This window comes from Vipera berus (assembly GCF_964194415.1).
Source record: "Vipera berus genome assembly, chromosome: 5".
Taxonomy (NCBI): Eukaryota; Metazoa; Chordata; class Lepidosauria; order Squamata; family Viperidae; genus Vipera; species Vipera berus.
Window position 1 is genome coordinate 6,750,908 of NC_138207.1, and position 24,841 is coordinate 6,775,748.

At 42.4% G+C, this 24,841-nt stretch overlaps 1 protein-coding gene across 1 annotated transcript; it reads right to left on the bottom strand.

The window, feature by feature from the left end:
- Positions 1–893: 893 nt before the first annotated feature.
- LOC308669342 (cytochrome P450 2J2-like) lies at positions 894–24,841 on the bottom strand (the record flags this gene model as incomplete). Its single annotated transcript, XM_081329978.1, has 10 exons — positions 894–937; positions 2,399–2,524; positions 3,758–3,899; positions 5,384–5,568; positions 10,621–10,762; positions 16,415–16,591; positions 17,832–17,992; positions 19,790–20,011; positions 22,733–22,837; positions 24,604–24,841. The coding sequence occupies 10 exons, from the start codon at positions 24,839–24,841 to the stop codon at positions 894–896; spliced, it is 1,542 nt and encodes a 513-aa protein (XP_081186104.1).

Below are 24,841 nucleotides of genomic sequence, written 5' to 3' on the forward strand. Positions count from 1 at the left end.
GCAGAGTCAGCCTGCCATACTGCATTGTAATAACTGCCACTATGGCTTGCTTGCTTGCTTGCTTGCTTCCTTCCTTCCTTCCTTCCTTCCTTCCTTCCTTCCTTCCTTCCTTCCTTCCTTTACAAGCAATAGCACTTAAACTTATATACCACTTTACAGCCTTCTCTAAGCGGTTTACAGAGTCAGCATATTGCCCTCAGCAATTTGGGTCCTCGTTTTACCAACGTCGGAAGGACGGAAGGCTGAGTCAACCTTGAGCTGGTCAGGATCAAACTCCTGGCAGTAAGCAGAGTCAGCCTGCAATACTGCATTGTAATAACTGCGCCACTATGGCTTGCTTTCTTCTTTCCTTCCTTCCTTCCTTTCCTTCCTTTCCTTCTTTCCTTCTTTCCTTCACAAGCAATAGCACTTAAACTTATATACCGCTTCAGTGTTTCACAGCCCTCTCTAAGCGCCATCAGGATCGAACTCCAGACTGTGGGCAGAGTTTACCTGCAATACTGCACTTTTTAATCACTGCACCACCTTGACTCTGATAGGTAGGTGCTGGTCATGTTGACATGATCAATGAGAAAGTACCTTCTTCACCTGAAGTAAATTAGCTTAAAAACAATCACAATTGTGATTATGAAATGACAAACAGGACACAACATCCTTCCTGAGGTACCTGGTGAGCAAATAAGTCGCAACGTTTATTTGCGGCATGGACATAAGCTGGGAGAGTGGAATGGTCAGAAATTAAGCCCTGATCGGAAGGCAGTCCTGCTGACTCCGCTATGTAACTGGTCCTCTGGAAGCACTCTCAGCGACATTGATTCAATTGAACCTTACAGCCCTGTTTGCATATCATGGCCAGCTGGCCAAGGGAAGATGGTAGGGATGCAAACACTAGTTCAGTTGACCCAGCTGATTACCTCTGATGGAGTTACATTTAGCTCTGCAGAACCACAAGACTTTAGGGCAGACACGTCAAATTCGCAATGTCACGTGACGTCGCGCAACGTATCAGGACGGTTTTGCCATTGCCAGCAATGGGGTAGGCGCAGCTTCCATGTGATGTGTCCGGCCCATGGGCTGGCAGTTTGACACCCCTGCTTTAGGGGATTGAACTAACTCTCCCTGGTTAGTCATATCATCCTAGCACGATGAACCAGTCCCCTATCTCTGGCGAGAACAATTTCCCAAAGGTGCTCTTTCAAAAGGCAACTGGATTTTCTTTGTGCACCCATTTGCACTATTCAGGTGACCCTGAGGGCACAGATGAACCCCCAGCTGGCCTCAATGACTCTCAGAAAGAGTGCTAAGGACCAGATGACTACAAAGAATATAAATCCTTCCATCCTCCACCACTGAGTCAGAACTAAAGAAGCTTCTTGGATGAGAAGCAAAATGTCTTCAAGGAAAAATCCCACCCCAAAAAAAGTCCAATTGTTTTTTGAAAAAGCACCTTTAGTAAAACCATGACCTAGGTGACAATTTCCCAAAGGGTATCTTTAGGCACTCCATCTTTGTGGCCATTTCCACTGTCATCTCGTAGCAGCCACGAGGAAGGTCAAAACAGATCTGGAGGATTGAATACAACTCAACCCCATGATATTACTATGGGTGGGGGCTTTTTTTTCAATTACTTTTCACTCCAAAGGAAAACATCAAGACACAAGAAGGGAGATGCCAGACTCCCATCTTCTGCACAATGATTCTGGGATTGACTAATTAGGGATGCGGTGGCTCAGTGGGTTAGGACGCTGAGCTTGTCGATCAGATGGGCAGCAGTTTGGCGGGTCGAATCCCGAGTGCTGCATAGCAGAGTGAGCGCCTGTTACTCGTCCCAGCTTCTGCCAACCTAGCAGTTCGAAAGCACGTAAAAATGCAAGTAGAACAATAGGGACCACTACGGTGGGAAGGTAACAGCGTTCCGTGCGCCTTTGGCGTCTAGTCACGCCGGCCACATGACCACGGAGATGTCCTCGGACAAGCGCTGGCTCTTCGGCTTTGAAACGGAGAGGAGCACCGGCCCCTAGAGTTAGAAACGACTAGCACGCATGTGCGGGGGAACCTTTACCTTTACCTTTTAATTAGGATATTCCTGACTCCAGTGCCTGGAGTTTAGGGAATGGAAGGATGTTGTAGCCAGCTGTCTCATATTAACGTAGTTACTAGACAATCACCTGTCTGAGATGGTGTAGGTTCTCCTGCTTGAGCGGGGTGTGTGGGTGTGGTAGGGGGTGGATTAGAAGACATCCAAGGTCCCGTCCAGCTCTATTCTATTCTAAGACCAATCAGAGATTTAGAATTTCACGGTAATAAATAAGCAACAGTCATTATTTGGATATTTACAATGAATTGTGGCGGGGAATAGCACAGACTTTAAAAGAATGGGGATGCACTGTAAGCCCACTTATAGGTTCTTCTCTGAATTGTTTAACTCCTTTAGGCAGCTGAAACTGGAAATTCCTCAGCAAGCTGGTAAAGACAAGGAAAATCTCCATCCTCGCCATCTGTTCCCCCAGACAAATACGTGCTCCTGTGAATAGGAAACAGAGGACAGCGGCAAGTAAGAAATTAACTGATATTTTGTTCTGAGCAGTTGTCTCTATCGATACAGATACTCCTCGCCTTAGGACCGCGACTGAGTCCAAAACCTCCATTGCTAAGTCAGACGCCTAAGCGACTTGTGCCCCATTTTGTGACTTTTTTTTTTTGGCCACGGTTGTTTAATTTAATAATAATTTAATAATTTAATTTGTATACCGCCCTTCTCCCGAAGGGCTCAGGGCGGTGAACAGGGCAATACATAATAAAAAACAGGATACAAAAATTAAAAAGTAATTAAACAACTATGCCCGTAATAAATTAATACATATTAAAAATTAAAACCAATTTATAAAACCCAACCCCATCCCATCAGACCAGGCCAGCTTGTTCAAAAAAGAAGGTTTTGAGATCGCGCCGGAAGGAGCAAAGGTCGGGGGCCATCCAGAGCTCGACCGGCAAGCGGTTCCACAGGTCTGGCGCGCCCACAGAGAACGCCCTCCCCCTGGGGGCCACCAATCGGCATTCTTTGATCGGAGGCACCCTGAGGAGGCCCTCTCTGTGGGAGCGCACTGGACGGAGGGAAGTTGACGCCGGCCGCAGGTGTTGCCGTAGGTAAGCGGTTGTGGAGTGAATCTTGCAGTTGTTCAGTAAATCTGGCTTCCCCGTTGATTTTGCTTGTCAGAAGCCAGCTGGGAAGGTTACACATGGTGATCACGTGACCCTGGGGCACCGCAACTGTCATGAATACAGACCGGAAGCCAAGCGCTTGAATTTTGATGGCGCAACCACGGGGACACTGCAACAGTTGTGAGTGTGAAAACCAGTCGTTAAGTCACTCTTTTTCAGTGATGTCCCTTTGAACCAGTGCTTTTTTTGTAAAAGAAAAAAAGGTGCCGGAACTCACACACGTCATACAGCCCGCCTTGCCCTACCCTACAAGGTTCCATCCAAAAAAAGGTGCCGGAACTCCGTTCTGAGCGTTCTATGAGGAAAAAAAGCCCTGCTTTGAACGGTCGCTAAACGAACAGTTGTAAATTGAGGACGACCTGTAATACGTTTGATACTAAGAAACATGTGGCAACATGTTGGCTCTGGAGCCGTAAAGACAGGACTCAGAGGCTGCCTGATGGCCACAAAGGGAAGCTTTGAAACAGCTGGATGTTATTTATGCTACTTCCAGGCCTTACTTAAGGTTATAGTTAGAGCAAAAGAATACTTTTACCTGCTCCAAACGGAAGAAATTCTTCCCTCAGCACAAAATGTCCATCTTTGTCCAAAAAATGATTAGGGTTGAACTTTTCAGGGGTCTCCCACTGCATGGGATCAAGAAGAACTGAGCGGAGATCCGGTACAATTATAGACCCCTGTAAGGAAAAAACAACTCAGTCAGAAGGCTTCTAAGTCAGAGGTCTTCACACTTGGCCCTTTTATGACGCTGGCTGAGGAATTCTGGGAGTTGAAGTCCACAAGCCATAACAGGTCCAAGTTTGAAGAGCCCTGTTCTAAGTCAACACAACACTATACTATTCTTAACCAGAATGTTTTTCAGGGATATGACTAAAATTACAGAGTGTTTGTGACAGCCAACATTCCCGTCAAATGGTCATGGCAATATTATTTTATTGACCAAGAAAAAAAAATAGCACAATAATACTTTAGATTGCTTCCTGACAACCAGCATTTCCATCTACTAATCTTTCTGATTCTGGTATCAGGTATGCATGAAACTAATTCAGACCGTAGTGACATTCTCAACAATCTTCAAATACCATGTTGGCATAGCCATAGTCATGGACACATTGACGTGCTTGCAAGCTTAGGTGTTCTGCTCACAGGGAATTATTAGCCAATGTGTACAGGTAATCCTTGACTTACAACCACAATTGAGCCGAAGATTTCTGTTGCTAAACAAGACAGTTGTTAAGTGTGTTTTCTCCCATTTCACAACTTTTCTTGCCACAGTTGTTAAGGCAGGGGTCTTCAAACTTGGCCCTTTTCTGACCTATGGACTTCAACTCTCAGAATTCCTCAGCCAGCATGCCTGGCTGAGGCATTCTGGGAGTTGAAGTCCACAAGTCATAAAAGGGCCATGTTTGAAGACCCCTGTGTTAAAGGAATCACTGCAGTCATTTAAGTTGGTAACAGGGTTGTAAAATGAATCTGGCTTTCCCCCCCCCCCCCCCCCCCATTGATTTTGCTTGTCAGAAGGTCACAAAAAGTGCTCACGTGAGCCCAGGATACTGCAACGGACATAAATAGGAACTAGTTGCCAAGCATCCAAATTTTGACATGTGACCATGGGGATGCTGCAAGAGTCATGTGAAAAGTGGGCATGTCCTAAGAGATGGAAAATCAGAATGTTGCACTGAAAATGGGCATAAGTTTCTGAAATTGTCATATGTTGAAGAGAATTTTATTCAAATAATTTTACATTAACATATGGCATTTATTTTGCATCAGTAACTTCTCTTCAACTTTGGAATGCAATTTTTTTTTTAGTACAGCAAACTGAAATGTTAGTTCCCACAACATTTTTTGAAATTTTACTTCTCTGCATCATGCAATATCTCAAAACATTGGTTTGGGAGTCTAAAATTTCATTCCCAGATAAAAATACAAATTGATGGTGCCTTTTAGCTAGCATACTGTAGTTTCTTGCTCTTCAGATCTCTGGGAGGAGAAGGAACAGGATTTCTCATCTTTCAGGTTCTGTGCCAGATCAGAAATTCCTAAGTATCTAAAAGATAGATCTAAGTATCTGTTAAATTATTATTATATTAAATATCTAAACACATATCTAAAAGAGCACGCTTTGATACAGGACTGTAATGGTATAAATTATCCGTACCTTTGGAATGTAAAAACCAAGTATGGTGACATCCTTCCTGCATCTTCTGGCAATACCAAAACTTAAGACATAATTGATCCGCTGGATCTCATGAATCACAGCATTGGTATAGGGCAGTTTCTTTCGATCCCGATAGCAAATGAAGCCCGAGGAACAAACATTTTGTATCTCCTTGTACACTTTATCTGAGAAAAATAAGAGAACAAAATGGTTTCTTTAGCTATGACTTCAACTTATATTTATTTATTTATTTACTCATTTGTATCCCAACGTTATTATTTTAACAAATAACTCAAGGTGGTGAACACCCTTCTCCTGTTTTCCCCACAATAACGCTATGAGGTGAGAGGGACTGTGTGAGCTACATGACTTATTTCATCATACAGATCACTTATTTCATCATACAGATTGCTGGAATTGGGTATGTGTAGTTTAATGAAGAGAAGGGTGAGGGGTGACATGATAGCAGTGTTCCAATATCTCAGGGGCTGCCCCAAAGAAGAGGCAGTCAAGCTATCCTTCAAAGCACCTGAAGGCAGGACAAGAAGCAACGGATGGAAACTAGTCAAGGAGAGAAGCAACCTAGAACTAAGGAGAAATTTCCTGACAGTTAGAACAACTAACCAGTGGAACAACCTGCCTCCAGAAGTGGTGAATGCTCCAACACTGGAAGTTTTCAAGAAGAGATTGGACAGCCATTTGTCTGAAATCGTATCGGATTTCCTGCCTGAGCAGGGGGTTGGACTAGATGACCTCCAAGGTCCCTTCCAACTTTATATTATTATTATTATAGATGTTGTCAGTCTTCTAAATATTTTTTTTTCCAAATGAGAAAAAAATGAAACTGATTTCGGCTTTTGACAATCAAGTAGGTTACTGTTATAGAAATGGCTAGTGTTTATTGTTTTATATAAAAATGAGATTATATTATGCATCTTGCCACACTGAAAGAATTTGGACGTCACTGCTTTTTGTATCTTTTTTTCCCCTTTGCTTTGTTCTCTTTCCCCTTTCCCATGTTTTTCCATTGTCTTTATTTTCATTTGCTTTTTACATTAAGAGGGGGGAAAAATCTTTTAGTAAGAACCATGTAAAAATACTGGGGAAAGAACCATGGCCATTTTGGTAAAAGTCACAAGTACAGTAAAAGAGTGGAATTCATTGTGTAGATCAGACTGGGAATAGCAATAACACTTAGACTTATATACCGCTTCACAGTGCTTTACAGCCCTTTCTAAGCTGTTTCCAGAGACAGCACATTGCCCCCCAACAATCTGGGTCCTCATTTTACCGACCTCAGATGGATGGAAGGCTGAATCGACCTTGAGCTGGTGAGACTCGAACTGCCGAACTTTTGGCAGTCGGCAGAATTAGCCTGCAGTACTGCATTTAACCACTGGGCCATCATGACTCATAATAACAAGGTTAGGTTCACTTTTCTTTCCAGATTATTGTCGAGTAGTTATGTTTAAACTTGATTTTAATAAATCCTTTCTGAGGATATGATAATATATAGAGGTATCCTTTCCAAATACAAATCACATGTTTAAAAACATCTCTCTTACATATGCACTCGTCTAAAAAGAAAACATGGTTAATAAATTAAGTATTGCCAATCATTACATATTAAGCAAGGAAAATTGTGATTACGGGGTAGTGTATGGCAATGTGTGTGTGTGTGTGTGTGTGTGTGTGTGTGTGTGTGTAGGTAAAGGTTCCCCCGCACATGTGTGCTAGTCATTTCCAACTCTAGGGGCCAGTGCTCATCTCCGTTTCAAAGCTGAAGAGCCAGCGCTTGTCCGAGGACGTCTCCGTGGTCATGTGGCCGGCATGACTAGATGCCAAAGGGGCATGGAACGCTGTTACCTTCCCACCATAGTGGTCCCTATTTCTCTACTTGCATTTTTACGTGCTTTCGAACTGCTAGGTTGGCAGAAGCTGGGACAAGTAACAGGCGCTCACTCTGTTACACGGCACTCGGGATTCGACCCCCCAAACTGCTGACCTTCTGATCGACAAACTCAGCGTCCTAACCCACTGAGCCACTGCATCCCGATAGATAGATAGATAGATAGATAGATAGATAGATAGATAGATAGATAGATAGATGATAGATAGATGTGTAAATTTTCTGGCTTGCTAACAAAGAATAAAGGGAGACCGATATGATCATTTCAAACTTAAGTTTGAAATGATCATATCGGTCTCCCTTTATTCTTTGTTAGCAAGCCAAAAAAATTTACACAAATACTGTATGAGCTGCCACTGCTGTGGCTACTGCCTATAGATAGCCTTGGGCTAGGCTGAAACAGGAAATAAGATTTGTCCCGTGTCTGGGACTAAGCAAGTGTATTCTGAATGCTTAACAAACATTTAACATATATATATACACACATATATACATATATATACATACACACACACACACACACACACACACACACATACAGTATATGTATATATATATATATATATATATATATATATATATATATATATATATATATATATATATATATATATATATATATGTAGATCTAGAGTCTCGGGTTTCTTCCCGCGTTCCTTTCATCTTCAGAAAGTTGTGGCGACGTTTCGACGAAATCCCATCCGTCATCATCAGGCCGGAGTGTTCCTCCTGTCCTCCGACTGGGTGGAGGCGTGGTTGTCTTCTGATTGAGTGGAGGCGTGGCTGTCTTCTGATTGGGTGGATGCGTGGTTGTCTTCTGATTGGTTGGAGGCGTGGCTGTCTTCTGATTGGGTGGGGTGTGTTCTGAATGGGTGGGGTTTTTTGTTGTGTTGTAATATCCTGAGTGTTGTGATTTGGTGTCCTGAGGAGTGGGCTGTGTAGTGGCCTCCAGAGCTTTGGTTTGGCTCCGAGTTTGAGGACTCTGATTGGGTGGGGGTGTCCTCCACCCAGTCGGAGGACACCCCCACCCAATCAGAAAGCAGCCACGCCTCCACCCAGTCAGAACACAGCCCCACCGGCAGTTGGAAGGAAAGGAACAGCCAGACCACGCATTGCTCCTGGAAGCAGCAGGAGGAACACTCCGGCCTGATGATGACGGATGGGATTTCGTCGAAACGTCGCCACAACTTTCTGAAGATGAAAGGAACGCAGGAAGAAACCCGAGACTCTAGATCTACACATACAGACACCCGCGAGAATCTACGAAAACATATATATATATATATATATATATATATATATATATATATATATATATATATATATATATATATATATATATATATATATATATATATATATATACATATATACATATATACATATATACATATATATATATACATATATATATATATATACACATACACACACACACACACACACACACACACTACGCGGGTTTTTCCCCGCGTAGAACTAAAGGTGTAGGGGCGACGTTTCGACGGAATCCCATCCGTCATCATCAGGCTGGTGGCTTCTGCTCCCTTCCTTTGGAGGGGTTTAAAGTGGCTGATGTTGCAGCTGTAGTTAGGTTTCTGTTTTGTGGTTGTGCCTCGTTATCATTGTGGGTTCGGATTTGCTTTTTGAATGGTTGTGTGGTGGTGATGTCCTGTGGTGTTATCATGACTTTGGGTCTATCATTCTTGGTGGTTGGGACTCGTCTGTCAATCAAGGCGGGTTTCCAAATGGTTGGTAGGCGAGAGGTATCATCTCGTTTGTTTATGCTGTGGGGGCATTTTTCTATCTCAATGGCTTCTCTGATTATTCTGTTGTTAAAATGTTCAATTTTGGCGATAGTTTTGGTTTTTTTAAAATCAATTTCATGTCCCGTGGCTTCAAACCCCTCCAAACCACACAATAAGCAAACTGACACCCACTATAAAAACATGGCACCACCACAAACACGAAGCCGAACAAAAGCAGCACAACTCACCATCTCAGGTCTAAGGCTGGCAGCTGAGACCAGCCCATCCACTCAAAACACCCCCCCACCCAATCAGAACACACCCACCACATATATATATATATATATATATATATATATATATATATATATATATATATATATATATATATATATATATATATATATATATATATATATATATATATATATATGTGTATGTATATATATATATGTATATATATATATATATATATATATATATATATATATATATATATATATATATATATATGTATATATATATATATATATATATATATATATATATATATATATATATATATATAAGAACCTGTGACTCAGGAAGTTAAAACAACTGCCTAATATATAATCAGCCCAGGTTCGAATCTCAGATAAAGGGTATGACTGACTGATGAGAACATAAGAAGTTCGAAATGATCATCTCAGCCTCCCAAATTCTTTATTAGCAATTTGAATAATTTACACAAATAATGAGCTGTCATAAGTTGACTATATCCTGTGGATAAGCCTTGAGTCAGGCCAAAGCAGGAAAAAGCCTTGACAAATTCTTAATATATATATATGTGTGTGTGTGTGTGTTTTCTAAGGTTTTCACGGGTGTTTGTATGTGGTCATTCGGGTTTTTTCCCGCGTAGAATTGAAGGTGTAGGAGCAACGTTTCGACGGAATCCCATCCGTCATCCTCAGGCTGGTGGCTTCAGCTTCCTTCTTCTGGGAGAAGCATGTGGTAGTGGCTGTTTGTTCCTCTTTTTTAAACTGCCAGAGGGGGTGTGTTCTGTGGGTGGAGGTGTGCTCTGATTGGGTGGGGCATTAGGTGTGTTCTGATTGGGTGGGAGTGTGTTTTGAATGGTGGGTGTGTTCTGATTGGGTGGGGGGGTGTTTTTGAGTGGGTGGGCCACCAGCCTGAGGATGACGGATGGGATTCCGTCGGATTCAATAGGACCTATATGTCAGTAGACACGTCTAAAATTCCACTAAACATAGTAACACAGAAAATGTATCACAGTTGACTGGACAGAAGGAGATGTGGTATACCCCTTCGCTCTTTGGATATATAGAATAACAATGTTATCCCTCTGTCTCCCAATGCTTCTCAAATAAATAATAATAATAAACCCACCCTGCTTGAATTAGATTCCATTAAAGGTCTAACTTGGATGATTAAGGCTCAAGGGCATCTTTTCCCCAACTTTCCTTATAATAGCTGTTCCTCACCCATCCTGTATGACTTCAAAGAGAAATTACAACTCCCAGGCTACAGAACCTAAGTTCCTCCCCATGGAATGAAGTTCACCTCTTTAATGACGTAGCTCTCACCTTGGACATCTGGATGATTGCTGATGAAAAGCAGCGCCCATTGCAAACTGGTGGCACTTGTCTCCGTCCCAGCTATAAAAAAATCAACAATGCACTCGGTCAGATTCTCCTCATCATAGGTATCGCCGGGATCATCCTTGCTCTGTTCAAATTGTTGAAAGGAAACACCATTAGAAGGAAGGTATAGATCAACTTTTGTATCGTTCCAATTTTAGTATATGTGCTGCCGAAGATCAACTTTTTTTTTGTAGAGAAGCGTGTCTGCAAAGAGTTTTGAGCTGGGATAGTAATCCGTAGTGCCCATTAATGGGGAGAGAGAAAGAAAGAAAAAAAAGATCATTTTGAAGCTCCTCTAAGGATCCCTTTTCCTAAACTGGACCTAATCCTTTCAGGAAAGCAGAAAAGTCAAAATGGTGGATGCAACCCTATGATCAAAGCCCCACACTTTGTAACGCGTCCACGGGGATGCTGCAAGGGTCGCAAGTGTGAAAAACGGTCATATCACTTTTTTTCAGTACCGTGGTGACTTCAAACGGTCACTAAATGAATGGCTGTAAATCAAGGAATACTGTAATGTCTCCTGTTCCTTGACCTTTTCTAAAGCTAGCTGGGACATCTCCCATCCAAATGCTAAACCCCATCAAGCTTTTTCTGAGATAGCTAGGATCCAATATACTGACACAGTTGAAAATGACTTCATAGAGATTATTCATATGATAGGCAAAATACAGAATACTGAATAATATAATTGGAAACGGCCTTGGAGATTTTCTAGTCTTTTCACTAGACTAGACATCTCCAGTTCCTGAAACTGTTCTTCATATGTTTTAGTCTCCAGGCCTTTAATCGTCTTTTTTTTTTTATTATTATTAAAGAGTTTTACAAAAACAAAATTTTACAATATATCCCCAAATCCCTCCCACCCCAAACCCCCCCACTTCCCCCCCCACTTCCCAGAGCTAAATACAGGATTATAGTTACAATAATCATATTCTAAATAAAAATTATGCATAATATACAATTAACCAAATTCATAATGTGCTTTAACTCCCCTTTAACATAACTACAGTACAAACAAAGTACCAATAACAATATCCCACTAAAATCTACTCATAAGCTAAATGGAACTTTTTAGTCCCATATTTGTTTTGAATATAATTTATCCATCTCCTCCAAACTGAAATATATCTTTCCTGTGAATGATCCTTCAGATAAGCAGAAATCTTAGACATTTCTGCAAGATTCGAAACTTTAAACACCCATTCTTCTACAGTGGGCAAACTATCCTTCTTCCAATATTGTCCCACCAGTAACCAGTAACCGTGCTGCTGTTATCATGTTCAACATCAAGTTAGTTTCTTTAACATCACAATCTACAACAATACCCAATAAAAACAATTGCGGGGAAAACTTTATCTTTCTCTTAAAAATCTTTTGAATGTTCCACCAAATTTTAATCCAAAAAGCTTTTATATTTCTACAAGTCCACCACATGTGGAAATAAGTAGCTTCTAAACTACCACACCTCCAACATTTAGACTGCAAATTAGGATACATGTTGGACAACTTCTTGGGATCCAGATGCCATCTATAAAACATTTTATAAAAATTTTCTCTTAAATTTTGAGCCTGAGTAAATTTAACATTTCTGACCCAAATTATCTCCCAGGTGTCCAACGAAATTGGTTCCTGAATATTTTGTGCCCACTTTATCATGCAGTCTTTAACCAGTTCCGTTTCCAAATCCAATTCAATTAAAGCATTATATATCCTCTTTATATGTGCACAATTTAAATCTCTAATTTGCTTTACTAAATTTTGATCTGTAATTGTAACAGTTTCAGGAACTGGAGATGTCTAGTCTAGTGAAAAGACTAGAAAATCTCCAAGGCCGTTTCCAATTATATTATTCAGTATTCTGTATTTTGCCTATCATACGAATAATCTCTATGAAGTCATTTTCAACCGTGTCAGTATATTGGATCCTAGCTATCTCAGAAAAAGCTTGATGGGGTTTAGCATTTGGATGGGAGATCTCTTAGAGATCCCAAGGTCAGTGGGCTACACTGAAAAGTTTAAAAATAACCCGGAAGAAGACAATGGTTTACCAAAAATGTTACAGGAAAGTTATGTTTCCATGTAATCTCTTAATTACATATGCTGGCAAAGTGGTGTTTAGGATAATTCAATGCAGATTAGAATTCAAATTGGAAAAGAGGTGCCAGGTGGGACACCTGGCACCTCTTTTCCAATTTGAATTCTAATCTGCATTGAATTATCCTAAACTAGCTTTAGAAAAGGTCAAGGAACAGGAGACATTACAGTATTCCTTGATTTACAGCCGTTCATGTAGTGACCATTTGAAGTCGCCACTCTAAAGAAAAATCAAAGTCAGCTGTAGCAAACTCTACTGAGATATCAAGGAGTATGAATGAGGCCACATTTTTCTCCTGTCTAGAAAGGGACATCAGACCTTGGTTTTTAGTTAGGAGGACATTTACAACTACAAGGTGGTGTAAGAAGTTGTGAGGAGGCTTGGAGAGGAATGGAAGGGAAGTTAGATATGAAACTAGATAGTAGGTGAGGCAATATCTCATTAACATCAACATTTTGCCTTCCCAGGTGCAAGATATCTGGGAAGAACATTTCAGAGCCTTCAAAGAGACTTACTAAAAAGAATGCTGGGAAATTCCATTTATAGTTTTCTGAATGTCTATATTTACCAGATGAGCATTCACAAAACCTCACTATAATAATCTATGCAGTCCTTGCTTCTTTGATCTTGCCCATCGGTGTGGGGCTTCATAAATACATTATTTATACCTGTTTACCTCTTTGACAAGAATGTGATAACAATAGTCAGATTTCCTTGAAGTGGAAAAGGGAAATGGGTTGTTGTTGGGTTTTTTTAAAAAAAAAAGTAAAAGCCAAAGTAAAAAGCTCAAATCCTCACGACTTTATGGTGATGACCATGTAGGTTTTCTGCGCAGCAATACAAGCAGTCCTTGACTTACCAAAAAAGCTAACACAATCCTGGGTTGTATAAACAGAGGCATATAATCAAGATCACATGAAGTACTAGTACCGCTTTATAAAACCCCAGTGAGACCACACCTGGAATACTGCAGCCAATTTTGGTCACCGCATCACAAAAAAGATGTTGAGAGTTTGGAAAAAAATTCAGAGAAGAGCAACTAAGATGATTGAAGGCCTGGAGACTAAAACATTTTAAGAATGGTTGCAGGACTTGGGTTTGGCCAGTCTAAAGAAAAGAAGAAATAGGGGAGACATGATAGCAGTGTTCCAGTATCTGAGGGGCTGCCACAAGGAAGAGGGGACCAGGTTGTTCACCAGAGCACCAGAGGGAAGGACGAGAAACAATGGATGGAAACTGACCAAAGAGAGAAGCAACCTGGAATTAAGGAGAAACTTCCTGACAGTGAGGACAATTAACCAGTGGAACTACCTGCCTCCAGAAATCGTGGGCACTCCGTCACTGGAGATTTTTAAAAAGAGACTGGACAATCACCTGTTTGAGATGGTATAGGTTCTCTTGCTTTGAATAACATTTTCTGCTGTGCGACCTGCCAAGTTCCTCCACGGAAATTTTGCTCATTGCTTCACATTCAGGACTTGGTGGGAGCTTTTTCAATAGCTTTTACCTTGGTGATGACTTTTTATGATTTTTTTAAAAAGTTTATCTTAATATAAAGCCCAAATGATGTTTCAAATCAACAAAGGTGGAAGTTGAAATGGAAGGAAAATTTTGATTCCCACAAGGGACGAATGGCTGCAAAAGTTAGCAGAGATGGCTAAGCTGACTTCTTTGATTAAAGAAAAAAAAAAACCCAACACAATTCCTTTTGTTACTATTTGGAAACTGCTTCTGGACTTTGTGTTTGAGGTGGAAAAAAACCCGAAACTTTGATTTTGGGTTTTACCGATTAGATAGGTTTGTTGTAGTAGAAATGGCTACTTTATACTATTAGGTAAAAGTAAAAAGTTAAGGCTTAAAGTTATTATTTATTTATTTATTTTAATTCCATTTATATCCCGCCCTTCTCCGAAGACTCAGGGCTGCACCAAAGGGAGTTGGACGTCAACATCTTTTCTTTATTTCCCTCCTTTTTTCTACACTTTCCCCTTCCCTTTTCCCTCCCCGATTTCTTCTACTATTTCCTTTTGTATTTTATAAACTAATAAAAAATGAGGAGGAAATTGAATTGGTTTCAGAATTTATCTTCCTTGCATCAAAAAATTGTTCAACACCTGAATATTAACAGGATAACCTTAGGCTGCATTGCATTGGTTACCATAAATAAGATCTGGGAAAGCAGAGATATTGACATAAATACAAAAAGCAGGCTAGCTAGAGCATTAGTCTTAAGAACGGCTGATTGAAGAAGAATTGATTGCCATCACTGGAGATTTTTAAAAAGAGGCTAGACAGTCACTTGTCTGAGATGGTATAGGTTCTCCTGCTTGAGCAGGGGGCTGGACTAGAAGACCTCCAAGGTCCCTTCCAGGTTCTATTCTATTCTATTCTATTCTATTCTATTCTATTCTATTCTATTCTATTCTATTCTATTCTATTCTATTCTATTCTATTCTATTCATAAGACGGGCTTTAAATGGGTGGCAATTTCACCCTGTTTTTAATAATCTTGGTTTTCACCTGATTATATCTGTCTTGCAAAAGATCAAGAACCCACTTGATGTCATAGTTAAGCCGCTAGGCTAGAAGCTGGGAAAACGTGCCAGTCGCCTTCTCTCAGCCCTATGAAGGAAGTAACAGCAAACCACTTTTCAAACCTTGCCAGGAAAATCGCAAGAGTGTATCCAGGTGGTCACCAGGAGTCAGGATTGACTCAAAAGAATGCGTGCCTGAAAACTTCATAATCTTTACTGTTTCATTTTTATACTGTGGATCGTCAAGAGACCTCAATACCCAGCAGTCTAGAAGGACAGATAGATCATAGACAAATAAAACACGAGGCTGAGAAAAAAAACGTATGACGGCTTTGCAACTGTTATGCTTTAGTCATAGCAGGGCACGCAGCTGTACAGGTGGTCCTCGATTTACAACTGCAACTGAGCCCCCAGTTTATGTTGCTAAATGAGACATTTGTTAAGTAAGCTTTGCCCAATTTTACGACTTTTCTTGCCGCCACTGTTAAGTGAATCACTGCAGTTCATATGTTAGCAGCGTGGTTGTTAAGTGAATTTGGCTTCTCCACTTTTCACACATATGACCCAAACTGCAGCATCCCCATGGTCACGCGGCCAAAATTCAGATGCTTGGAAACTGGCTCATATATTTATAACAGTTACAGTGTCCCCCCCAGGATCATGTGATCATCTTTGAGGACTTTCTGACAAGCAAAGTCAATGGGGAAGCTGGATTCACTTAACAACTGCAGTGCTTCGCTTAACAACTGTGGTTAACAAAATAAAAAGGGCGTAAATGACTCTGCTTGACCAGCCAAGTCAACGGGGAAGACGGGTTCACTTCACAATCTTCTTAAGTTCACAACTTCACAGCTGCAGTGATTTCGTTAACAACTGTGGCCAGGAAGCTTGTAAAACAGGGCAAAATTCACTTAACCAATGTTTCACTTAAGAACAGACATTTTGGGCTCAATTGTGGCGATAAGTCCAGGTCTACTTGTTCGGATGAGGAGGGGGAGAGAGTAAGCTGAACGATGCAACTGCAGTAGACTGTTCAAGTGGTTGGGCTGTTGGTTAGGTTCCATAAGTAAGCAAAGGAAGAGTTCCAATGAGGGATGATACTCACTCTCTTCAGCTGAAAAAGATAGTAATCAATGAAATCCTGAGGTTCGTGCAAGGACTGATTTTCCTTGTGCTTCTCTATCTCCTCCTTTGCCAGATCATAGATAAACTTAATGTGGGACAGTGTCCTTTGATGAGGCCCAGGAACGTGTCGCATCAGCCAGGGAAACACTTCATACAGCTAAAAGAGAGTAAAGTCACTGTCACTGTTATCGTAACACAATCTATTTTCTACTCCTTGCAATTAAACTTTTTGCTGACGTTAGGAGCGTTGACAATAACACTATCAAGACTCCTGGGCTACCAACCCCTACTCCTTTTTGCACAGGGGAACCTCGCACCTACAAAGGGATAGATCTTAGATCAGGGGTCTCCAACCTTGGCCACTTAAAGACTTGTGGACCTCAACTCCCACAAGGCTGAGGTATTCTGGGAGTTGAAGTCAGCTAGTCTTAAAGTAACCAAGGTTGGAGACCCCTGTCTTAGATCTAGAACTTAATGAAGAGAAGGACGAGGGGGGACATAATAGCAGTCTTCCAATATCTGAGGGGTTGCCACAAAGAGGAGGGAGTCAAGCTGTTCTCCAAAACACCCGAAGGCAGGACAAGAAGCAACAGATGGAAACTAATCAAGGAGAGAAGCAACCTAGAACTTCCTGACTGTTAGAACAATTAACCAGTGGAACAACCTGCCTCCAGAACCTGTGAATGCTCCAACACTGGAAGTTTTCAAGAAGAGACTGGATAGCCATTTGTCTGAAATGGTATAGGGTTTCCTGCCTGAACACGGGGTTGGACTAGATGACCTCCAAGTTCCCTTCCAACTTATTATTATTATTATTATTATTATTATTATTATTATTATTATTATTATTATTATTATTATTATTATTATTATTATCCATTCCCCATTTTGCCTGTTTCGGAAGCTGCTGAAGGCCCCTCCTCCAGGAGGGTGAGGAGTTCTTTATTTGTTTAGTGACTGTTCGAAGTTACAACGGCACTGACAAAAAGTGACTTGTGGCCATTTTTCTCACTTAACAACCATTGCGCCATCCCTGTGCTCACGTGATCAGAATTCAGCCGCTTGGCAACTGGTTTCATATTGATGACGGTTGCAGTGTCCCAGGGTCATCTGGATCACGTGTTGTGACCTTCTGACTAGCACAGGGGGAAGCCAGATTTGCTTAACCATATTACTAATTTAACAACCTGCGGTGTGATTCACTGAACGATTGTGGCCAGAAAGATTGTAAAAATGGGGCAAGACTCAGCTAATTGCTGTCTTGCTGAACAACAGAAATGTTGGGCCCAATTGTGTTCATACGCTGAGGATGACCTGCATAGGTTTTTAGGCCACCATACTATAGGCTTTTAGACCAATCCGAATCATATCTAGTAAGAAAATAAAAGTTTACTCACAACGTGAAAGAAGCTACCCACAAATTCTGAGCTGAAAGCTAGGCCTTCTGTTATTTTCTGGAAGTTTTCATCTTCAAGGGAGCATCGGTACCCAAATACCAAGACGGCTATCACGTTGAAGAAAGCATTGGTGACTGGCAACGAAGGATCCAAGGGTTGACCTGAAAATTAAGAAACGGAGGATGAAGTTTCGTTCTCTGAGCTTGTGGGTTGGTTTGCGAACGTTTTGTTACCGGGCTAAGTAACATCTTCAGCTGACTTTAGGGGGGACACCTGTGTCAGTGCTCTTCTATTTATAAGGGCTTCAGGTGCGGGTGTGTCAAGTGAGGGTCTTGTGATGAGTCATCAGAGGGAGGCTTGAGATGGGCCTTGTGATAGGGAGGTTGCTTCAGATCAGGGTTGTTGGAAGATGTGAATTATCAGTGGGTGAGGGGTGGGTCATCAGGGAGAGGCCGGTGATGGGACTTGTGATGGGGAGGTTAGGGTCACTGGGAGGTGAACTGCTGGTGGGAGGAGGGTGGGGGGGCTTGCGTGGGATGGTTGTGGGTCAGCACTGTCTCTGATTGCAGTTGATCTGGATCATGAGGGGTTCATAGGCTGGCTGTAGGTTTGATGTGTCTGTGGATGGAATTGCTTGCGGAGTGCCTGGCTTCAACGAACTCACGAGCGTGGTGAGTGGTCACATGGCCGATGATTTTTGTGTTGCTCCAATCAAACTCATGTTGTTTGGTGTCATTGTGGGTCACAATTAAAGATTTGGGATCATGGCGTTTGACTGCTAGCCAGTGTTTGTGGATCCTGGTTTTTAATTGACGTGATGTTTGCCCCACATAGAAGTGGTGGCAATCATAATGATAATGATAATTTGAAAGGCAAAGACAAAAAGGACAAGTATAAAAAGTGGAAAGAGGGGCACATAGCTAAGGCAGAATATCAGCAAATAGCCCGAGCCTACAAAGGTGAAGTGAGGAAAGCTAAGGCTCAAAATGAACTAAGGTTTGCGGCAAAAGTCAATATATAACCCAAAAAAAAGCTTCTTTCAACATGTAAAAAATAAGAAAAAAGTTAAGGAAATGATTGGTCCATTATTGGGAGAAAGTGGCAAGAAGGTGACAAGCAACAGGGAGAAAGCAGAACTACTCAACTCGGGTTTTTTGCACCCGTATTTACACAAAGGGAAAAAACTACTACTACTACTACTACTACTACTACTACTACTACTACTACTACTACTACTGTTGATTTTGTAGATTACACTGTTTTCTCTCATTCTTCTGTGTCTTGTCTTTGGAGTCCGGCTGTGGGTTTGTGGACTATCGTTATTCCTAGGGGTTGGAGAATTCTGGCTGTCATTTCCGACACCCCTTTTGTGTTTGGTAGGGTTAGTTTTTGCATGGTGGTCGACTGTGTGGTGTGGTGTGGGTGCCATATGTCAGAATATGAAGAAACTGATTGTCAAATGAATGTAATACAAAATAATAGAAGTATTTCATTCTGTTACCCGTAGAAATAAAATGTATAGGTAGTCCCTGACTTATAGTTACTTAACAACTGGTCAGAATTACAACAAGCACCTAAAAACATACTTATGAGCTGGATAAAAAGTTCTGATAGCTGCACACACACAGCCACCATCACACATCTGTATTTTCGGCACTCAGCAACCAGCCTGTCTTTACAGTGGTTGCGAGGCTGCAATTTATGACATTTTGCTGGAAACCAGCATTTCCAGGTATCCCTGATTTATGATCCTAATTGAGCCCATAATTTCCACTGCTAAATTGTTAAGTGAGTTGCATCTCATAAAAATCAAGTACAGTCATATGGTAACCAGCTTAATGACTACCACATCTTATGACCATAATTACAGGCTCAATTATGGTAATAAGTCAAGGACTTCTTGTAAAGATTTAGGCAAGCTGGCTTTTGTGCTGGCAGCTTTCGCTGGTCTCACCTACCATTTGCATAAGCAAAGGTTTCCACTAGCTGACTGGCTTCCTCTTGTATTTGATGCTCCATGCCTGTCCTCCCCACTCCAAGTTTACGCATAGTGAGTAGGCTGAATCGCCTCTGTTGCTTCCAGGTGTGGCCGTTGGAAAGAATAATACCTGAATCAAACAGAAATAAGTGCGAAATTGTTACCCGCAAAAGGAGATGTTCCAAAGATATTAAATCATAGGCTTGAGGTGTCCTTGGTTGTTTTCTTGCAGACATTTCATTACCCTATCTAGGTAACATCATCAGTGCTGGTAGGGAGTGGGGTGTGCTCTCTGTTTAAACACAAGTGGCTGCACAACCAAGCTCAGAGAGGACCAAAGACCCCCATCATTTCAACCCTGAGCTACAAATAGTCTCCTTTATTGGAATTATCGGCTTAGTAGAGGCCACATTCAGCAAATCATACTGGTATACTCTTGCAAGAATGAAGAGTGTTGCAGAATGAAACACAACCCTTAAGGAAATATCCTTTAACACAAAATGTTAAAACTGGATATTTCATTTCAGCTTGGTTGTCTGAGACAGGCCCCAGCTTAAAAATCATAGCTAATTTTTAAGCCATAAATTCTCAGATATAAATATTTAAAATATTTGAAAGCTGGGACTGTTTCTCAAGGCACTGCTGAGAGTGAGATGGGGTTGCCCTATGGGCTTATTATATTTTCTGTTCTCAAGTTTCAGAACAAAATGAAATAACACAGTTGGAAGGAACCTTACAGGTCTTCTAGTCCAACCCCCTGCTCAGGCAGGAAACCCTATACCAGGGCTTTTCAACCAGTGGTACGGGTACCACCTGTGGTACATTGGCACCTGGCAGGTGGTACACGGCCATCCTAGAAAAGTAGTAGCAGGGGAAGGGAATGAGCTGAACCGGTGGCAGCACCGCACAAGCCTGAGCGAGAGACAGCTGGAGCTGCAGGGCTGTCAGGGCTCAGTGGAAGCGCCAGGCTCCAGCTGAAGCTCGGTGCTGATCCTGGTGCTTCTGCTGAGCCTAGAACAGGGGTGTCAAACTCAATTTCATTGAGGCCCGCATCAGCATTGCGGTTGCCCCTCAAGGGGCCGGGTGGGTATGGCCAGGGTGGGCGTGGTCTGCTGGGTGGGCGTGGCTAGAGTATGTATGGCCTACTGGGTGGGCGTGGCCAGCTCTACATCGTTCGCATCAAGGGTGCCTATGGGGGCCTGGGCAGGAGTGGGACAGATCTGAGGGTCTCTGGCAGGAGGAGGGTCTCTGAGCCAGGGCCAAGGCAGAGGGGGCCGTTCCCTCACTGTTTCCAGGATGGCTTCGCGGGCCGCATGAAACTACTTCACGGGCCAGATCCGGCCCCCGGGCCTTGTGTTTGACATGTCTGGCCTAGAAGAAGCGCCAATCAGCTGGAACGTTGCAGCATCTCCAGGGTCTTGTGATTTACATTCAGATGCTTGGCAACTGATTCATATTTATGACGGTCAAAGTGTCCCAGGGTCATGTGAAGGGACCAAAACCTGCCGCAACCATCCAGCAAATGGGGAGGGAATAAAAACCAAACACCCCACCCCACCCCACTCCCACTGCAGGCTTTTCAACCTTTTCAGCCATTGTACCACTTTTAGGATATGGCAACATCCGAGTACCACCAGTCGCCTAGCAAGGTGTCCAAAACTTGATGACCAAAAAAAAAAGGAAAAAAAAGATAAAGTACAGGTAGTCCTCAACTTACAACAGTTCGCTTCGTGACTGTTTGAAGTTACAATGGCACTGAAAAAAGTGCCCCCCAAGCTCTTCCTTCTGTCCGAGGTTTTAATTGTTGTGAGCATTTCTGTTGAGGATTGGCAGCGGGGGTGGGGTGGGGGGTGTTTGGTTTTTATTCCCTCCCCATCTGATAGGTGGTTGCAGCAGGCTTTGGTCCCTTCACATGACCCTGGGACACTGTGACCATCATAAATATGAATCAGGTGCCAAGCATCTGAATGTAAATCACAAGACCCTGGAGATGCTGCAACATTCCAGCTGATCGGCGCTTCTTCTGGGCTCAGCGGAAGCACCAGGATCAGCGCCGAGCTCCAGCTGGAACCTGACACTGATCCTGCAGCTTCCACTGAGCCCTGACAGCCCCGAAGAAGTGCTGATCGTGGCGCTTCCTCTGAACCCTGACAGCCCTGCAGCTCCAGCCGTCTCTCGCTCAGGCTTGTGCGGTGCTGCCACCGGTTCAGCTCATTCCCCTCCCCCGCTACCACTTTTCTAGGATGGTCGCGTACCACCTGCCAGGTGCCCATGTATCCCAGGTGGTACCCGTACCACTGGTTGAAAAGCCCTGCCCTATACTGTACTATTTCACACAAAAGGCTGTCCAATCTCTTCTTAAAAAGCTCCAATGTTGGAACGCCCAAAACCTCTGGAAGCAGGTTGTTCCACTGATTGATTGTTTTCACTGTCAGGAAATTTCTCCTTAATTCTAGGTTGTTTCTCTCCTTGATTAGTTTCCATCCATTGCTTCAGAGAATAGCTTGACTACCTCTTCTTTGGGGCAACCTCTGAGATTTTGGAAGACTGTTATCATGTCCCCCCTCGTCCCTCTCTTCATTAAACCAAACATACCCAATTCATGCAACTGTTCTTTACATATATGTTTTAGCCTCCAGCCCCCTAATCGTCTTTGTTGCTCATTTGTTTCTCTTTTTTAAAAAGCAGTTGTTGTTTAGAAAGCCTCTTTGAGTCTTTCTGGCTGAATGGCATGGGGTGTCAAACTGCCGGCCTGCGACCCCAGCGTGTAATACCGAAACCACCCCGGCTACCCCAGCTCCGGCAATGGGGAAAAAGTCGCAATATGTCGCAACATGTCACGTGAAGTGGCAAGTTTGACACCCCTGGCATATATCCTTCAGTAAGTAAACAGAATGGAAAAGAAGTACATTTCACAACTTACCTTTTCCTTTGGACAGAGCCCTTAAAAAGGGGGTCTCTACTCGCTCAGCGAGGTCTTCAGAATGGTTGACCAATCCATGTTTTACAACTTTGTAACCTGACAGTACTATTATGGGTAAATTCCACACCAGTAATGTGTAAATATTTCCATAACGTTTTGCAAGCTGCCGTTAGGGGAAAAAGAATTATTATTATTATTATTATTATTATTATTATTATTATTATTATTATTATTATTATTATTATTATTATTATTAGTACATTCAGATGAAGAATGCAACAACAACCATAAATCAGCCTCAAATTTCTGTGGCTAAGCACGACAGTTGTTAAGCGAATTTTGCCCCATTTTGTGACCTTTCTTGCCACAGTTGTTCAGAGAATGACTACAGTTGTTATGTTAGTAGCCCGATTGTTAAGTCAATCTGAGGTCTTCGTTTTGTTTGTCAGAAGATCACAAAACGGGATCACAACATCCCGGACACTGTAAGTATCGTAAATACCTGCCAGTTGCTGAGCGTCTGAATCTTGATCGTGTGACCAAGGGGATGCTGCAACAGTCGTTAAGTGTGAAAAACAGTCATAAGTCATTTTTTTCAGTGCGGTTGGTCACTAAACAAATGATTGTTAATGTAATGTATTGGGCTTGCTTGTTAACACCACGTGGTAATGGCTGGTAGGCTGCTGGAGCAGGGAGCTAGCTAACGGCTCCTAGCATCTCAGACAGCCCGTCTCCAGCGCTGCTATTGGTTGCCCCTAGGCGGCAATAGGTTGCTTCAAACCTATTGGCCGCCACCTAGGGGCCAGGGTATAAATTGCTGCATCTGCAGCCCTGTTCTCTAGTTCAGATCCTGCAAGCAATAAACCATGATCTTTGCTGAACTCACTCGCCTCATCTTCATTCCTGCGCAACGAACCCAGTACACAACAGTTAAGTCGAGAACTAGCTGCATTTGGTTCCTTCTTTCACAGCAAGTAGGGTGCAAAAATGATCATCACCATCACCAACAAACCATGATCATCATTTCGAAGAGCTGCTATTCACTTTCTGTATTTGACTCACAATCATCTTTCCCAGCCTGTTCCTCCTCCAATTTTTGTTTTTCAGCCAATGTTTCCTGCTGCTTACCCTTCTCACTTTCCTTTACCTCCCTGTTTTGTTTCATTTTTTTCCACCCATCCCTTTCTGTCTCATTGCTGGAAAGGACTAAATTGCTCTACCAGATCGTTGCAGTCCATTTTCTGGGACTGAGCTGGGCAAAGTCACCCAGTTTGCTTCAATCCAGCTTTCTGGGCTGCCAGAAGAAAAAAAAAGAATTGCTTTGGACAAGTTCTACATCTTTGGACAACTTCTCATCCTAGCCTTGTCTCCTACTCCAAACTAAAAAGCTACCTGGTCAAGTGATTTCCAGATTGCCTACGCCAGGGGTCTTCAAATTTGTCCCTTTTATGACTTGTGGACTTCAACTCCCAGAACTCCTCAGCCAGGCACGTGGAATTCTGGGAGTTGAAGTCCACAAGTCACAAAAGGGCCATGTTTGAAGACCCCTGGCCTATGCTGAAGCTGATCACGTGGAAGTCTTCAGAAAGTAACAGAATAACAGAGTTGGAAGGAACCTTGGAGGTCTTCTAATCTAACCTCCTGCAGGAGACCTTATACCATTTCAGACAAGTGGATGCCCAATCTCTTCTTAAAAACCTCCAGTGATCCTTCCACATGAGTCAAGAGAGCTCCAACCTGGATACCTTCAGAGAAGGAGAAACTTTAGGCTCCTCTCGAGGTAACAACTGTCCTCAATCTTCTTCTGCAGGATCCAGAAACATGAGGTTTTGATCTCTTCTTGCTGTTGGTCCCTATTATTCACCCATCACCATGGACGCAATATGGAGAGCCCAGCAGTCTGAAATAAGCTTTTCCACACCACTGGCTACTTTCAAATGGCTTGGAAGAAGCTTCCCTGCAGCCCAATTTGAAGCCACCCAACACGGGAGACTGTAGTTTGTGCCAAGAGCTCTCTAAGTTGGCCTCTTTGGGATGCACACCGGATTCTTCACAGGCTGGGTTGGAGCTGCATCGCCTGGGAATATTTTTGTCAGTCAAAGTTTGCAT